We start from the raw sequence: 18,419 nt of genomic DNA, 5'->3' as shown, positions 1-18,419 counted from the left end.
TCTGACTCGTGGAATACAGGGGATCTATCAGACTGTATTAGAAACCTTTGCATGCTATTGTCCAGAAAACGTATTGATATTATTTAGTGCGTACCTCAGGGACATGTGTATGTTCTCAAGGCAATTTGCTTTTTGAGTTTGTAGATCCAGTTAATCCAGTTGTGTGGTGGCCTTAAGTCAGTTGTTTTGGCTTATGTTGTTTCTAATCTAAAATTACAATGAAACAAATAATACATCCATAAATGTAATAGGCAATGATCATTAGCTCCACAATGTTGTATGAGAATGAAGATAATATCAAAGAAATCTAATTTTGTCTGTGCTTTTAAGGGGTGGCCAAGTTTTGGGACTGCTAAAATATATTATATCTGAGTTTGTAAAGTGCCCTAAGACACCTTTGCTGTATCTTTCTGGGAAGTTTTACAGCTAGACCAATGTGTCTGCTGGGTGGTCCAGGGTTCACCACATTGGGGCTGTAGGGCCATGTTGGTTGTCAATTACTCTACCCTAGTTAACTGGTTGTTATGCCAGATAATTTGATTGTGTATTCAGCTTTCTGTGGCACTGACACTTACCTTTGTTTCATTAGCTTGTAATTAGTGAAAGATTCTGACTTTTATGCAGATAGTTGTTTCAGGTAAACAGTTTTGCAAGCATCATTGCCCTCCTGGCTCTTCCACTTACTTCTATCACATTAATAATTGCAGATTCGAATGTTTTTTTTGGCTACTTCGACCATCGAATGGGCTACTTCGACTTTGAAACGAACGATTCGAAACAAAAATCGTTCGACTATTTGACCATCGATAGTCGAAGTACTGTTTCTTTAAGAAAAAACTTTGACCCCCTAGTTCGCCACCTAAAAGCTACCAAAGTCAATGTTAGCCTATGGGGAAGGTCCCCATAGGCTTAGCAATCTTTTTTTGGTCAAACAAAAATCGTTCGATCGATGGATTTAAATCCTTCGAATAGAACGATTTATAATCGAACGATTTAAGTGTTCGATCGAAGGATTTAACTTCAACAGTCGAATATCGAGGGTTAATTAACCATCGATATTCGACCTTAAGAAAATTTGCCCCTTAATAATGGGTACATATACAATTGATGGCCTTGCAGCTGTGTTTAAAGATCTGATTTTAGAAGAAAATGTCTTCAAACTTAGGAGTGTAGGATTTATCTCTATCTAGATGTTAACTATATTGTACTATATTGTACTGTTAGATGATTTTAAACATTTTTGTATTAAATGCAGATAATCTGGAATATGCTTAGTGAACCACATTCTGTTAGGTATGTTAGGTGTCCTAAGGGTGTTTTAGACCTGTTAAGATGTTACATGTTGCTGCTGTGGTTAGAATATAGACGAACAGCAGAAAGCAGTACAAGGAACTTTCCACACTCATTGTTTTACACAGTCCCAAGACATGAATTTTTCATTTGCAAAGATGTAATACTATATGCACAGTTTTCTTTTCTCCAGAATCCTGTGCCAATAACCACATCCTTGAGTTATGAAAACTTTGCAAAGTGTCATGATTTAAAATAATTACATTGAAAAAACAGCTTTTTATCATAACAGAGCCTGACCTTATTAAAAGAATAGGTACTGAAGCCCTTGTGTCTATTGATAATAATGTATAAATGAATGTCCTTGAAAGGGTTATATATTAATATCATGCTTCCCTTTACCAGATCAGTCCAAGCAATGTATAATGGAGCTCTGTACATCATAAGCTGCTATGGAACCCTGATGGAACATTGTCTGGAACCACAACCTTTAAGTACAACTTTGAAGATCAATGATGACACATCTCTGGAAATGTGGTCTTCACCACGCGCTAGTTGGACCTTGGTTAGATTCACTACCACTACAACTTTAATACCATGAGATCAGTCCTTCATGCATGCATCTTTTATTATGATGAGAAATTAAACAACTTTTCTCGTCAGAAGCTTTGGTACACAATTGATATTATTTCTGAATGCTCACTATAGATGAGAAAGAGCTTTGTGTTACCTTTCTGTTATGCACATTTATGGGAATACTACATTTTGTGTTTGTAGAAAGTTATTGATATTTACGCAGTGTTTACTCATATTTGGTAGAATTTCCAAATATGGTTTTGTAAATGACCCTTTCCTGATCTGTGTGTTCTATAGGAAGCATGTTTTGTGTTCAAATAAATAGGAAGCTTAAAGCGGCAGAGAATGGTGTTTTAACTAATATGCTTTTTTCAGAGACTGTGGTGGTCAAAATGTGCAATGGTCTTAAAGAGCTGAAAAATATTCTCTTATAAACATACCCTAAAGTGAAATAAACTGTGGAATGAAATAACAGTCACAATATTTTTCCTTTATGCATGTGTTTTATGTACACTTTACTAACTCACAAAAATATTTCTGGACTAGTGTACCAGCTCTTTTATAGTTTGCACCAGTGTGCAGTGTATGTAATAATAAGTATTATATTAGCAGTAAAAAATACACCACCTTGAAACAGGTTTTAAAAAATATGCAACCACAGTTCACAATTTATCTATTTGAGGGAATCGCATTGTGACATGCTAAGTTTTGCTATATCGTTATATCTTATCGCACAATATTTAGCATTATAGCCTGGGCTATCACATTGTCCGTCGCCAGCAAAATACAGAGGTGTATCTTTTATTTGTTCATGCAGAGACTGGCGTTCTTTTTGCCAATGAATGTCAATTGCTGGGAAAAGCAGATGGCGCTGGTATCTGTAATATGTAGACTGCGAAATAAATGGCATGCCCAAAAGAGAGGCCATTTCTCTAACTCTGTTGTAATTTCCTCCACTGAACAGCAAAGCTGCAGCAGAAAGTACATTTCCTGTAGGGATAGACCCTTTCAGTGGCTGGCTATCCCATAGGTGAATTTTGTGTTCATTATAACAGTAACCATTAACAGACACAAATGTACCCTGCACATACTTATCTGTTCTGCAAATTTTCAGACCACATGAGCAGTATAGATTTAGTAGCAGTTCATCAAGACAGGATTCAAACACTAAAAATTTCCTTTCCTGTACAATATCTTCATCTGTTTTCTCTTGTATGTGTAATGTTGCATCATTAGTATTTATAGTACTGTTCGGACTGTAGTCTAAATCTTTTGATAATTCCTCAGAACATATCAGTGACTCTGATGTTGTGTCTGGTACACTCTGCTGTACATCTGCCCCTTTGCAGACAAGTGGCCTTTTTTTGGGTGTTGAGTGAGCCCTGGGATTCTCATAATCATGCCCAGAGTAATCATGATCCTGCTGAACCTTCCATAGTTCTGCAACACTATTTTGCTCATATTCTGGCCATTGACAAGATTTATTTTCAAAAGTCGAAGGAGAATCTGTTGATGTGAAGGCATCCATCATTCTTATATTCACCATGGTACCAACATCCTGCATTCCTAAGTGCGGGTCAGTACATGTAGTCACAGTAGCCTTTCCATGTCTTGGATCTGTATTGCAAGTTGCATTTTTGACTCCATGCCAGGGGTTTGTATGTGTACTAATGTTTCTCATTTTATGGTACATATCAGTTCTAGTGCCGACATCTCTCATAACAGTCACTGCTGTAGATGTGCTGGCATCAGTCATACTTGGTAAACGCTGTATTCTTTGCGTACTTTGAGAGGAATTGTCCAGTATCTCTCTTTTGGCCTTCTTCAAAGCAGGAGTTATTGCTGTGTCACAGGCTTCTCTGCTATTAGGAAATAAGGTTGGTAATGCATCCATTTTCAGGGTTTTTTTTGAGTTATGACTACTTATGATATAGCTATCTGGTGTAAAGTGGTCAGAACATAAGCGAAATGGAGCATTTCTTCTAGTGTCTACTATTCTTTGTGCAAATTTTTCAATATCTCCAAAATCTTGTCCTGTCTGCAGAAGCCATATTTTGATATCCTCAATGTTTTTTGGAAAAGTATGCATTATTACTGCTTTTGCATATGTCTCTTTGTTGCATTTGTTATTGCAGCCAGATACAATGCATAGTGGCATTTTGGATTCCTAAACCATAACAAAAAGAAAAAGCAACAATTAATGTGAGTTCATGATATGCAAACAGAGTGATAGAAATACACTTTACAGTAATAGGTTTTGAGGCAGCCTATATATATATATATATATATGTGTGTGTGTGTGGTGTGTGTGTATATATATATATATATATATATGTAACTTTATGAGCTAAGGGGGCCCAGCCTGAAGGCCAGTTAGGGAGAGATTTGGGGTGAGTGCTAATTTGTGCCTTGGGTACCCCTGGAACTATAGCAGGGTGACTGTTACCCCAATGTTTCTATATACAGTATCTGTAACCTTGTTATGAGCTAAGGGGGCCCAGTCTGAAGGTCAGTTAGGGGGAGATTTGGGGAAAATACTTATTTGTGCCCTGGGTATCCTTGTAAATATAGCAGGGTGACTGTTACCCCAATGTTTCTATATATCTGTAACCTTGTTATGAGCTAAGGGGGGCCCAGTCTGAAGGTCAGTTAGGGGGAGATTTGGGGTGAGTGCTTATTTGTACCCTGGGTACCCCTGGAACTATAGCAGGGTGACTGTTACCCCAATGTTTCTATATATCTGTAACCTTGTTATGAGCTAAGGGGGCCCAGTCTGAAGGTCAGTTAGGGGGAGATTTGGGGAAAATACGTATTTGTGCCCTGGGTACCCTTGTACCCAGGGCAGAAATACGTATTTTCCCCAGGGTGACTTACCTCAATGTTTCTATAAATAAGTAACTTTGTTATGAACTAAAATATTGTTTACAGTAACAACCTTGTGAGCTCCTAACAAGGTTCCAAATATATAACAAATATTGTTGACAGTACTATGCTATAGTTCCATGAGTACCCAGGGTAAAATATATAAAGGCATTACCAATGTCACCATGATTGTCCTTTATGCTAGACTATGCTAAACTCATAAATAGATTAGCGCTCAGAGATGCAAATGAGAGTAGCCAATTGTCTGTGTCTGAAACACCTTGAATATGTTACAAGCACCAGCTACCTGTCTAGTCTCATTCTTCTAATGCAATTGTCTCCTTTTTAGGATTAGGCTTAGTCTGTCTATCTCCCAAATAATGCAGCAGGCCCAAAGATTGGTATTGAGGACAGCACACTGGTTTACAATTCACCTTGCAATAATTTCAGGGCTCATAACAAGGTTACAGATATATAGAAACATTGGGGTAACAGTCACCCTGCTATAGTTCCAGGGGTACCCAGGGCACAAATAAGCACTCGCCCCAAATCTCCCCCTAACTAGCCTTCAGGCTGGGCCCCCTTAGCTCATAACAAGGTTACAGATATATAGAAACATTGGGGTGTCACCCTGCTATAGTTCCAGGGGTACCCAGGGCATAAATAAGCACTCACCCCAAATCTCCCCCTAACTGGCCTTCAGTCTGGTCCCCCTTAGCTCATAACAAGGTTACAGATATATAGAAACATTGGGGTGTCACCCTGCTTTAGTTCCAGGGGTATCCAGGGCACAAATAAGCACTCGCCCCAAATCTCCCCCTAACTGACGTTCAGACTGGGCCCCCTTAGCTCATAACAAGGTTACAGATATATAGAAACGTTGGGGTAACAGTCACCCTGCTATAGTTCCAGGGCACAAATACGTATTTTCCCCAGGGTGACTTACCTCAATGTTTCTATAAATAAGTAACTTTGTTATGAACTAAAATATTGTTTACAGTAACAACCTTGTGAGCTCCTAACAAGGTTCCAAATATATAACAAATATTGTTGACAGTACTATGCTATAGTTCCATGAGTACCCAGGGCAAAATATATAAAGGCATTACCAATGTCACCATGATTGTCCTTTATGCTAGACTATGCTAAACTCATAAATAGATTAGCGCTCAGAGATGCAAATGAGAGTAGCCAATTGTCTGTGTCTGAAACACCTTGAATATGTTACAAGCACCAGCTACCTGTCTGGTCTCATTCTTCTAATGCAATTGTCTCCTTTTTAGGATTAGGCTTAGTCTGTCTATCTCCCAAATAATGCAGCAGGCCCAAAGATTGGTATTGAGGACAGCACACCGGTTTACAATTCACCTTGCAATAATTTCAGGGCTCATAACAAGGTTACAGATATATAGAAACATTGGGGTAACAGTCACCCTGCTATAGTTCCAGGGGTACCCAGGGCACAAATAATCACTCACCTCAAATCTCCCCCTAACTAGCATTCAGGCTGGGCCCCCTTAGCTCATAACAAGGTTACAGATATATAGAAACATTGGGGTGTCACCCTGCTATAGTTCCAGGGGTACCCAGGGCACAAATAAGCACTCACCCCAAATCTCCCCCTAACTGGCCTTCAGTCTGGTCCCCCTTAGCTCATAACAAGGCTACAGAAATATAGTAACATTTGGGGGAAGTCACCCTGCTATAGTTCCAGGGGTACCCAGGGCACAAATAAGCACTCGCCCCAAATCTCCCCCTAACTAGCCTTCAGGCTGGGCCCCCTTAGCTCATAACAAGGTTACAGATATATAGAAACATTGGGGTGTCACCCTGCTATAGTTCCAGGGGTACCCAGGGCACAAATAAGCACTCACCCCAAATCTCCCCCTAACTGACGTTCAGACTGGGCCCCCTTAGTTCATAACAAGGTTACAGATATATAGAAACGATGGGGTAACAGTCACCCTGCTATAGTTCCAGGGGTACCCAGGACACAAATAAGCACTCACCCCAAATCTCTCCCTAACTGGCCTTCAGTCTGGGCCCCCTTAGCTCATAAGGTTACAGATATATATAGAAACATTGAGGTAACAGTCACCCTGCTAAAAGGGCATACCTAGGGCACAAATAATCACTCACCCCAAATCTCCTAATGGCCTTTAGGCTGGGCCCCCTTAGTGTTAGACAGAGAAAGTTACAATGACAGTGTGTGTGTGGAATATTGCATTAATACACACTGGAATTATAGAGTTTCAGTGTCCCATAGCAACTTACCTTACTGCACAAGTCAATTCAGAAAGTCCAAGGCTGTGGAGCAAAGCACTGGTAACAGCAGGCAGCTACAGAGCTCCTCTCAGTCCATTCAGCAGAATCCTTCTGAAGTGGTGTCAGTGAGAGCTGTTATCTTGATACCTGCCTATTGTTCAATTGACAGGCTGACTAGAAAAGGCTCGGTTTACATTAGCTTGTAGGAGGGAGGGGTAATGACATCACTCCAACTTGCAGTGCAGCAGTAAAGTGTGCCTGAAGTTTATCAGAGCACAAGTCACATGACCTGAGGGCAGCTGGGAAATGTCAAAATGTCTAGCCCCACAGCAAATTTAAAAATTAAATATAAAAAAATCTGTTTACTCTTTTGAAAAACGGATTTCAATGCCAGATTCTGCTGAAGTAGCACTATTAACTGATACATTTTTTAAAAAATTTTTTTTCCCGCGACAGTATCCCTTTAAGAATTTTATTTCATTCCCAAAAGTTTAATGTATCTAACATTTCTATCAGTGCTGTCCATGTTTTTGTATGTAATGGGCAAGTACATTGTTTGCCCTATAGAGAAAGCACACAGCTTAAGGTTTAATTAAATATATGTAGTGCAGGATTCCATATCATTCATATACTTGGAGGATAAAGTGAATGTACCATGACTAGGACATGATACCACCTCTTCCAAATGTTGCTCAATTTTCTGATCACTTTGTATGGCACACAATAAGTGGGTCAAGTGTATACAGTTACAATCTTTTTCTATTCAACACACTGGATATTTGCGGACTAGACTATATTAAATATATGTCATAAAAGTCTGTGGAGTCTTGGGCAGACTGGGGCTCTTAAAAATCCTTTGGAGCACCAGGAGTCTCCAGCTGAAAATCTTTGATGGAAAACACCTAATGTATTATAAGCATTAATAAGCTATTTTCAGATTGTACCACTTTTTTTTTAATTTTTCTGATGTGATTTACCAAGTATTAAGCAATATTTTTTTCAAATGAAGGAACTTAAAATCTATCACTCCAATAATTATATTTAGCATAGAAATACGTGCATGTATAGTTATTTTATCGTATCATAAAAACACATTTACAGAACCTTCATTTAAATATTTAAATTATATCTAAAGTGTAATTAAAGGATAACATAACATAACTGAAAAAATGCTAATTTTAATGGAACCTATATATTTTTCTTTTTCAGGACCCCTCGGTGGAATGAACTTCAGCCTCTATTTTATGCAAACCATCCATTGCTGTTTGATGCAGATGTGGTACAGTACTATTAGGCTGGCTGTAAGTTTGTCTAGGCTAATTCTTTTCATTCTGACAGTCAAGGAAAATTTTGATTGACTATAAAATTAAAAAGGAGCACACACTTCCCTGGTTCTTCTACTCTCCAAGTTTTACTTCTCAATAACCATTAATGAGTACTTTATATTAATCAGACAGTTTAAAGGAAATCCACTAAAACATTATTAGATTTCATAAATCAGCTAATAAATATCAAATGTTCCTAAAATCTCCATATAGAAAGTTTAAAAGGATGGAGACCAAAAGCACGTCAGCTGTTCTGAGTCTCCCATGACACTGCACTACAAAGTTCAACAATTTAGGTACCACTATGGATCTGATAAAGAGATCCTCCATAAAGTAAATGCTTAGAATTGATATTCATTTAGGCATTATGAATGATACAATCGAGGGTTGCCCAAGTTTATGAGAGAAAAGTTGGGTAGCATTGACTTTGTTCTAGCAAACTTTGGAAAGTTGTAAGATAGCACTCATTATTATTATTATTTTGTATAGGGACTGGAAATTTTAAGGGACATTTTGTATATGTTAAGGTTTAAAATAGCTTTGAATACACAGTCTTCCCTGTGACAAGAGTAATGTAATGTTAGCAAAGATTCTGGCAGTAATTTCTGATTTAGCTGATCCTTGGACCTACATTTGCAAAGAAGGAGAAGGTGAGAAGATTTTGGTCAGCCTTTTGAAACACAGGAGATGAATACAATTTAAGATCTTATAGCTGAACGTGATATTTCTTTATATTTTGGCATGTTCATTTAGGTCCTGGCCTGGGTCTTACATGAGTCTGAGCCTGACTTATGTACATCACCGGCGCCAGATTAAATCTATTGGCTTTATGTAGCCGCCTGTTCTATGTTTCATTTGCAGTCTAAAACTTTTAGTAGACATGGGAGGTTCAAGAATTCCCGATGCACTTTAGCTGCTGGAAGTCTCAAATCCAAATCTATTTATTGGTGGCGTTTGTAGAATTTAGCAGACTGACTAATGCTTGTATAATTCTAAGATTGTCAGTTAGTGCTGAAAACAATATTGCAATCTGGCACTACTTCACCTTCAATGTGGAAGTTCAAAAAAACCCTGATGTAATATTTTACATGTGCTGTTGAATATTATTTCGACACACTGTTAATGCATACATATTGCAATATGTAACTTGTTCTTTGTCCAATTTGCTTTGTTTCTCATATGTCTGCTTCCATTTTCCTGATATGCAACTAAAAAAACTGATATTTCAGTCTTAGTATTTATTATATTCTATAGCACTTAAAGCTATAGATACTGACACATTTCGGAGAGAGAGAAAAAATTCCTCACTGGATGATATTTAGCAGTTGATTTCTAACAACTAGAGCAATTGCTGAAAATGTTGAAACAAACTGCATGTGCAGGGATGTGCACTTCTCTTGAAAATGAGCAAACTATGGGAAGTGGCTCAGTAATTTAGTTGCGTCACTATTAGGTTGCTGCAGGCAAGTCACTGTGGAATGCAGCTCTCTGCTCTTAAAAAAAAACATTATTTGCTTTATTATACATTTTACACAGGGACTAAGTTTTACCTGCAACTTACTTGTTGCTTTCAAGGTTAAAACTGCCAAGCATGGGTGCAAACAAGGGAAAGTTGTGCTCACCACTAATTTTTAAAACCATTAGGCAGGGGTGCAATGAGGCTGTGACCACAAAATACATATAGACAAATACAAGAGTCCTCTGCACTCAACCCATTATCAATATATTTAAGACAGAGACATTTTGTGCATACTGCTACTGAAAAATGCCTTACCCTTTAAACAAAATAGGGATTGTTTGTCCATATATTGCAATATATTTAAGCTGGCCAACTACGTCAAAGTCATCCCATATCTGGCCAGTCCTATGCTCAATTTTCATCTGATTCATTAAGAATTCTATTGCTTCGTTATACATTTTACAAAGGGACTAAGTTTTACCTGCAACTTACTAGCTGCTTTCAAAGTAAAACTCCCAAACTTGGCTGCCCTTTTATTAGACACCAGTGGGATCACCTGACTATAGCTGGGAAGGGTGGGAGCTACAACATGGAGCTGGTCACAGCTCCTGTATAACTATAACAAACAAGGAAAAGTTGTGCTCACCACTAATTTTTAAAACCATTAGGGGGTGCAATGAGGCTGTGACCACAAAATACATAAAGACAAATACAAGAGGGAGAATTAGTAGGATGCTGTGGTATACTCCAAGTTAGATGTAGTTGCATATGCCTAAAAATAATGGAACAGATATAAAAATCTGATGTGTGAACTACATGAAAGATTTGCCATCTGTCACAACACAACTGTTGGAAGTCATTGCTAAATGATGTATTTTTATTTAACAAGATAAAGTCTGATGGAGCCTGACAGGCTTTTTACTTGTCATCGACCACACATAGACCATTGGACATAAACGAATGAAAAAAATACATTATCTGACTTTGTTCACATATTATATGGGGGATCAGATTGTAGTTTTCCACAAAATCTCCTGGTGTTGCATGACAATGGGAGTCATTTACGTTCCCCACTGCAATTTTTTATTTGCTGTAGTCAAATGTACAAATGTCCAATTCATTAAAGGTAAAGACCAACAGTGGCCCAGGCCAGTCGTGGGCTATGCCAAAAATATTAATGCACATGTCACTCTCACAATGAGCACCGAAAATGATGGCAAAATTTTTTTAGCACAGTTGCGTCTGATTGGCACCAAAGTGCTAGTGCAACTGCATGTATTATGAAGCATCAGGACAAAACTGCACAAGGCACAACTTCCTCTGGCAACAAATTATGCTAAAATTATGGGAAAATGCTGTTATGTGAATAGAAAACATGGAGCTTGGATCCGAAATCGCATTTTACACACTGCGGTGTGGGACGGACCCCTTTGATTATCTTAAATGTATATCTTGAATGCCTACCACAAAGCAAGACAGGGCCCTACATGAAGTAGCCATGCTATTATCAGGAGATTAACTTCCCTATTAGGCATAAATAGGCTATAGGGATTAAATACTAAAGTAGGGTGAAGTGAAAAGGCCATGACAGGTGCAGATCTTGCATCCACCACATGCATGACGTACATACTTCTTCCTATTATTATTATTAACATTTATTTATATAGCATATTTTGCATCGCTGTAAACGATAGCAAACCATTTTTCAGGCAGGGATGATATAGAAGTCTTGATGATGGAGATGCAGCTTGCCTGCTATTTGCAAAAGGTTTTTCTAGTGTTGAAATTTTATCATAATTATGATGAAATTCTGAGAAAAAAATATGCTTTGAGGTGAAAAAGCACAGTGGAAAGCAGGTCCTTGTGTTAGGAAGTGATGGAGCACATATGGCATAACAATTGTACCCATGCACATTGTCTCCTAAAATTTAATTGATATCAGTTTTTTTTTCACAAGAAAACCAAATTCCCCACTATAAGTCAGATTTAAAATCAATGAGATTATGACAAGAGAGCGCATAACACATAAGACTATTAGCGTTCATAGGCAACGTATACAAGGGGATTTAAAGACTGACATATCCAGTTACACAGAAAAGAGTAGGAAGTGGTCAGGGATTTAGTGATATACTTGGGAACTGATTTTATCCAAGCTAAGATGTTTGTATTGCAAAAGGAACTTGCGGTAGTTATGTGCCCAGTTATTTTGTATCCAACTGAAAAAACAAATCCTATTTCAGAAAATCATTGCAGATAAACATATTATTTGTCCCACACCTGTTAGAATTTCCTGCAGGAAACACACACACTGCATAAAAGCTGGGCAGTAATGTACCTGCAGTAATGTAATGGGCTGACATTAGTAAACAGTAGGTTTTCTTTCAATATAATATCACTTCCATCAATAAGGTTAATTGCTAGCAAATGGATAAATGGGAGTTTAGGGTGAATGCTACAGCTGTCTGCCATGTTAGTGGTAAAAGGCATTCTGGCGCCATTTCAGGGTCACTATTTGCCTGTCAGAGTTAGAACACAGCAGTTTCTCTCAGTTTCAATCTTTTGTATAGTATTTCTGTCAATTGTTTGGCTCCATTAAGTGTGCAAAGGAAATGAAAGCCTCAATGACCAAGCCACAAGGGGCTGCATATAGACCCTCTCTTTGTCCACAGTCAGAACATTGCATTAGGTCTCATTATCCATTTATAATAAGTGACCTTTGCCCTCTGGGTCATTGAAAAATCCACAATGTGCTTTTCTACCACTAGGTACCTCCATCAGCAGACTGGCGAAACAATAAACCTTCTGCTAGTCTGACTGAAGGGGACACTTAGCAGGTTTTCAAAACGACGAGGTTATGTGCCAAGGCCCTTAAGCAAAGCCTTGCTCTTTAATCTTTCAAGAGTGAAGGAAGACCAGGGACTCCCAAATCAGATTCAATATTTCTAAATTCAGCTACGTATAATTAGCTACACAACAGAACCGATTTTTATTTTGTTTTGCTGTTAAGTAGTGTCCTCAGGTTGCAAAGCTAATAAGAAACCATTGTGTGAACAACCTTTTTGCAGTGTAAGTGTTCAAGACCTTTGTCCCCAGGGCTTGCAGCGAGTGGCTCGGCACAGCTGTTTAGTTATTTTGGAGGTCATTTGTGACATCTGCTCAAAAAACCTGCACATTGAGTGTCCTAGATACACCTATACAAAATGACTTCTACAGCCAGTGTGTCACTTTCTGCATGACAGAAGAACAGTATCAATGCAAATATGTCACGGCACATAGAGAACTTGATTACTGACCCACATTCTTTTCCATCTGTCCTTGAACACAAATATCTGTGTTGCCTCTAGCCCAGATAGGCTAATGTGTATACTCTTTCATTACTGACCCTATTGCTGCAACCCAGTGCATTGGATTCCAAACAAATGTTATATAATGGCAATTGCAGAAAAAGGGCATCTTAAAGGCCTTCAGAATTCAATATGAGGAGGTTAATCTATCTGTGGGAAAATTTACACAGCCTTGCTATATGTATTAAGCAAAAGAAAGTATAATTATTTAAAAGTTCAGTAGGACCACAATACTGTCATACAGTAACTTTTTTTGTTATAAAAGTGTTTAAATATATTTATAGATTTTAATGCATTTAGTGGAACCAGATCCTCAGAACCTTCATAGAAAACAGAATCCTATTGGGCTAAAATATAATAGGAGTGGAGTAGCAAAAGTCAAAGGGTGGCACACGTGTAGATTCGGGGAGACTAGTCGTCCAGCGACAAATCTCCTCTACTGCGAGTGACTAATCTCTCCAAAATGCCTTCCCACTGGCAAGAATGTGAATTGCCAGCGGGATGACATACCGATCGCTACGGTTTTCTGAAATCGCCCGAAGTTTGCTTGTGTGGCAACTTCGGGCGACTTAGTAAAAGGAAACAATCCAAATGCCATCCCACCAGCGATTCACATTCTTGCCAGCGGAAAGGCATTTCTGAGAGATTAGTAGCGCACGGTAGAGGAGATTTGTCACTGGGCGACTAACCTCCCCATCTGCCACCACCCTTATAGTAGGGCAACAGACCCAGGAGTGAGAGTGGAGCCCAGAATTTTACACTCCTCCAGATCAGTGTTATACTGGACTGTCCTGGACCCACCAGTGGCTGCCATCTCAGGGCCCCACCACCACAGCCACCGGGGCCCCTCTCATCACAACCCCCTCCTTTTCCTGATGCAAGCCATGTCGCACCACTGTGAATGCATTCATGGTTTCTTTAAATGCACTGCCAGCCCAGTTCTATGCTGGTCCAAACTTCCTTCCTTCTTCCTAGTAGTGTCTAGAACGTTGCTGTAGCAGGTAACAAGGTGATCTGTGTTTATTGAGAGGCAACAACTGACACAACAAACACAATGTTTTGAGCCGAAGCTCCTCTATATTTTTTCATATGCAGTTTCAATATATGTTTGTGAAACTGGTAATCTGGTGATATAGATAAAAACACAACATTATCAGATTTACTTACTCTTCATCTTTTACATGCAGCGAAAACGTTAATTACTTGGCGGTGGAAATCTCCACAACCTCCACGAATGAATGGCCCTAGTAGAAGAGATAAGGAAAATAGAGAAAATAACGTATTTGATATATAATAGTAGTGAAGAATATTGGAATATATGGGAACCTTGGCTTAAATACTTTAGGGCAAAGGAACAGTAAAACAATAAAGATGTCATCTACTAGTACAAACCCCTTACTTGGTATAACAGACTCAAACCCACACAATTTTACAATTAGAATATGTATTAAAACCCAGTTTAAGGAATATTACTGTATAATAATTAATTAAAAACTTGTTTTCATGACTTGTATACTACTGGAGTTATAAGTTATACGACTGTTAGTGCCCTCCTCTCTTGTTTTCTGTATCTCCCTTGTTTATTTTCAGAACTTTCAAAAACTGAAAATAAAGAATATACAGAAACTGTTAACGATTTTAGTCTAACTTCTACCATTGCTGAAGAGTAAATTTGAGTCACTTCCTTCCATGCTACTAGGGGACAGTATCTTGTACAACACTGATCCTCAGCCTGTTCCTCTACAGCAGCTCCTGCTTCCAGCTGCAGGTGTGTGCAAACACTGGGTTATTAGCCATGAGTTACTGCAGTAGAGGAATTAGCCTACTTTACTAAATGAATTCTATCTTTGGCACATGATTTCCAAGCAATTTTGTGTTATCTCACAGTGCTTGGCCATTGATAAGGGTTTCCCTTAAATTAAGAACGAATCATGATCTGTCTACAAGCATGTTATTTTTTTGTACTTAAGCACCTTTATGACACAGAGAGGGCAGTAAATGCAAAGCAACTGAAACGCTTAAACTTGCCAAACACTTTTAAACATTTCAAGTACCTGATGTAATATAAGGTTGCTGTAAGTATCTTTGTGCAGAAAGTACTAATCTAAAAAAAACTTCTGTTCAGTAGCAAACACATTGTATAGAGCTTGCTTACACATCTTTCGGTAAAAAGAACTGCATGCAGGAGTACAAAGCTAGATTGGCATAGGACGGTCATTTCATTATGGTACACAAATAAAATGGGGTAGACTCACATACTGCTTACTGAACACCACTCTTTCAGGGTTGACGTTTTGTTAAAGTTTGCCTTGAACTAACACAATAAAAAAAAACTAAAAGTAGGTTGAACAGGTCTAGAATTAGAAAATCATGCTGACCACTGCTGCCCAGAACAAGAATGGCATTAGTCTGTCCAATTACTGACAGACTAAGGATTTTACAAGGTGGTAGGATTTGCTACAAACATCCCAAGCCCATGGAAATGAAGATGTGAACCCTTTGAGGAAAGCCCATATTGTGCTTGTGCCACTTGCTCCCAACCAGCTCTGTGTACCAAGGAACTAGGGGTAGGCACAAGAGGCATGTGCCTAGGGCGCAAAGCTTGGGGGGGGGGGGCAGGCACTTACCTTATATGCAGCCTACGCCTAGTCCGGCAACTGTTACCTCATAGAAAAGTGGGTGCGCTCTGTGGAATCGAAGTGCTTTGCGCACGACCACAAACGCGCGTCCTCGGTTACGCACTGTTACGCACGCGCGCCCTCGGTTACGCACGATTACGCACGCACGTTCTCTTTTGCGCGCGGTTACGCACACGAGTCCTCGGTTGCGCACCGTTGCGCAAAGCTGCGGTGGGGACCTAAATTGCCAACGACCAGCTGAGTTGCCTGGGGCAACTGACAGACCTGGCCCGGCACTGACCAAGTTGTCCTAAAATGAGATGCTTAAGGCACATGTCTGCATTGATTAAAAGAACTATGAGACAGGAGATGTTTATTAATTTAATGATATTTAACACATGCTTTCAAAAGATCTGCATGCCTGCGTTACCAAATCAGCTTAGTCTATAACACTATCTACAAAAAAACTTTGGTAATGGCAAAATCTTTGTTTCTTTTCATTTTATGCAAGTCTGTGAGGCTTATTACTCAAAGTGAAGGATTAAAAGGTGCAGATAATTTCAAATTCAGGGGCTGGGTGAATTCTGAGTGACATTCTTGCAAAGTTGGGATAAGCAGCAATTTTGGAGTGAGGGGGCAACATGGACCTCACAGAGTTAGAATACACTTTACCCAAGCAGGTGCATGTGATTTTATATACAGTATGTGAACAGTAATTCTAACTACAGTTACAGATATAACACTGATGTATGTGAGACTTAAGGCATGGACAGTGCTATTAGCAGTAACTAGTGCAGGAGGCCTAAGCAAGGAACTTATGAATAGCTAGCTGAGAGTCCAATCAAGTGTTTGCTCTCACAGAATGTTTAGGTCGGTATTCTTGGCACACCCCAGGCTTAGGTGTCTTTCCTGAGGTACAGAGGAAAGCTGTACCTGGCATAGGTACAAGCCTTTATGAGCCTTTATATGCTGTCCAGTAGGGTCATGCATAATTAGTATCTGTATTTTATTAACTTTAGTGTCAGTGAATCCTTGCTTTTCAGAAACCTGTTCTTGTGAGAATGACATGGAAGGTGATGTGTTTTCCGATCTTTGTGATGGGCTATATGAAGAATAATTTCTGGAAGATACTACTTATGCAGCTTTAAGTTGAGTATATTGGCATAGTGCATAGGGTGTGTGCTGCATATCAAGTTTTTATCCAACAGTTGCATCACAAATATGGTTTGGTGTTTGTATCACATGGTTCTACATTACTTCATTTACTTCATTCAGCATGAAAAGTAGCAAGCACTAATATTTTTTCTTTAAGAAGGGCACTAAACTGAACCTGTGATCAAATAAAAGTCTATTCAAAACTTTATCCAGTCTAGAAAGATGACAGCTTACAGAGTTCAACCCAATCACAGAGGCAGAAAGGTTCCGGGGGGGGGGGGGGTTTAATTAATTCACACATCTGTATTTTCTTGATTTGTTTCATTGTAATATTTATAGGTTCATTGTTTTCTTTTTAAATTTTACCCACTGGAATCTGATAATGGGCCCTTCCCTTTTCTTAAGAAGTGACGTGTGTCTCAGGTTTGTAAATAATGAGGAGTACATAATACAGGGCATTTAACTGGAACTTCATTAAATAAAGAATTTGGCTTAAATGGTTTCAGTGTCACGGTTCTGCACTCTTAAGGGAAATGAAGGGCAAAATATGTTTTTACATACATATGGGGGTAATGTAATATTGGCTGTTAAAGCAAAAAATCGCAATTCGTTTGCACCGCAAAGAAATGTTCGCAGAGTGAACAATTTTGTCTGTGCACACTGTATGTATACAATTTCTTTATGAAAAAGTTGTTTTGTTTGCTCTAAAAGTTTGTGCCACCTTCAAGCAGGTGTTAAAGGTTCACAATGCACAATTCAGATTCTTAATTCAATAAAAAGTCTAATGGAAAATATTACATTGCAACATTCAAAATTTTATTGACAAATCTGGTCTCTTTGCGAATCTTATGAAATTTCCCCCATAGTAGATTGAAAAAAGGCACACAACCATCGGTTTAAATGGGTTATTCACCTCCCAAACATTTATTAGTTCAGTTGTTTCAGATTTTTCATCAAAAATAAATTCTCTTTTCCAATTACTTTCCATGTTGTAATTTTTTTAGTTTTTCCAAAATTGATGTTTAAAGTTTAAGGTTACTGGTGTTTCAGTTTGGCAGCTCAGTAATCCAGGTACAGATTCTGAACAGTTACAATTTGCTACATTAGTTGCTACTGCATCTGTGGAATATTAGCAACTATTGTATCAATTCTAACAGCTGCCTTTAGGACTGGGACACACTGGGTGATTTGGGGAGATTTAGTCGCCTGGTGACTAATTGCAGCAACTTTTCTCACCGAATGCCTCCCCTCGCTGTGCGCCTGGATAGAATGAAAAGTCGCCGGTGCTAATCACACACGGCGATTCGTTTTCCGAAGTCGCCCGAAGTTGCCTCACAAGCAAACTTCGGGCGACTTCGGAAAACAAATCAACGCGTGTGATAAGCGCAGGCGATTTTTCATTTTAGCCAGGTGCAGAGCGAGGGAAGGCATTCGGGAAAGATTGGTCGTAGAAAGTCACGGCGATTAGTCGCCAGGCGACTAAATCTCCCCAAATTGCCCAGTGTGTCCCAGCCCTTAATGAAAC

At 38.9% G+C, this 18,419-nt stretch overlaps 1 protein-coding gene across 1 annotated transcript; it reads right to left on the bottom strand.

Moving 5' to 3' along the window:
• Positions 1-1,986: 1,986 nt before the first annotated feature.
• Positions 1,987-7,137, bottom strand: LOC108709611. The gene is made up of 2 exons (XM_018249614.2): positions 7,003-7,137; positions 1,987-4,033 (listed from the first exon to the last, which is right to left on the bottom strand). The coding sequence occupies exon 2, from the start codon at positions 4,022-4,024 to the stop codon at positions 2,540-2,542; it is 1,485 nt and encodes a 494-aa protein (XP_018105103.1). The 5' UTR covers positions 4,025-4,033; positions 7,003-7,137; the 3' UTR covers positions 1,987-2,539.
• Between the last annotated feature and the right edge of the window lie 11,282 nt (positions 7,138-18,419).

This window comes from Xenopus laevis, chromosome 2S (assembly GCF_017654675.1).
Source record: "Xenopus laevis strain J_2021 chromosome 2S, Xenopus_laevis_v10.1, whole genome shotgun sequence".
Classification (NCBI taxonomy): Eukaryota; Metazoa; Chordata; class Amphibia; order Anura; family Pipidae; genus Xenopus; species Xenopus laevis.
The sequence above is the reverse complement of the archived record's forward strand: the minus strand, read 5'-3'. Positions and strand labels throughout refer to the sequence as shown.

What these genes read in the sequence shown, in the direction of transcription:
- LOC108709611 (XM_018249614.2), bottom strand. Translation starts at nt 4,024, where the DNA reads ATGCCACTATGCATTGTATCTGGCTGCAATAACAAATGCAACAAAGAG.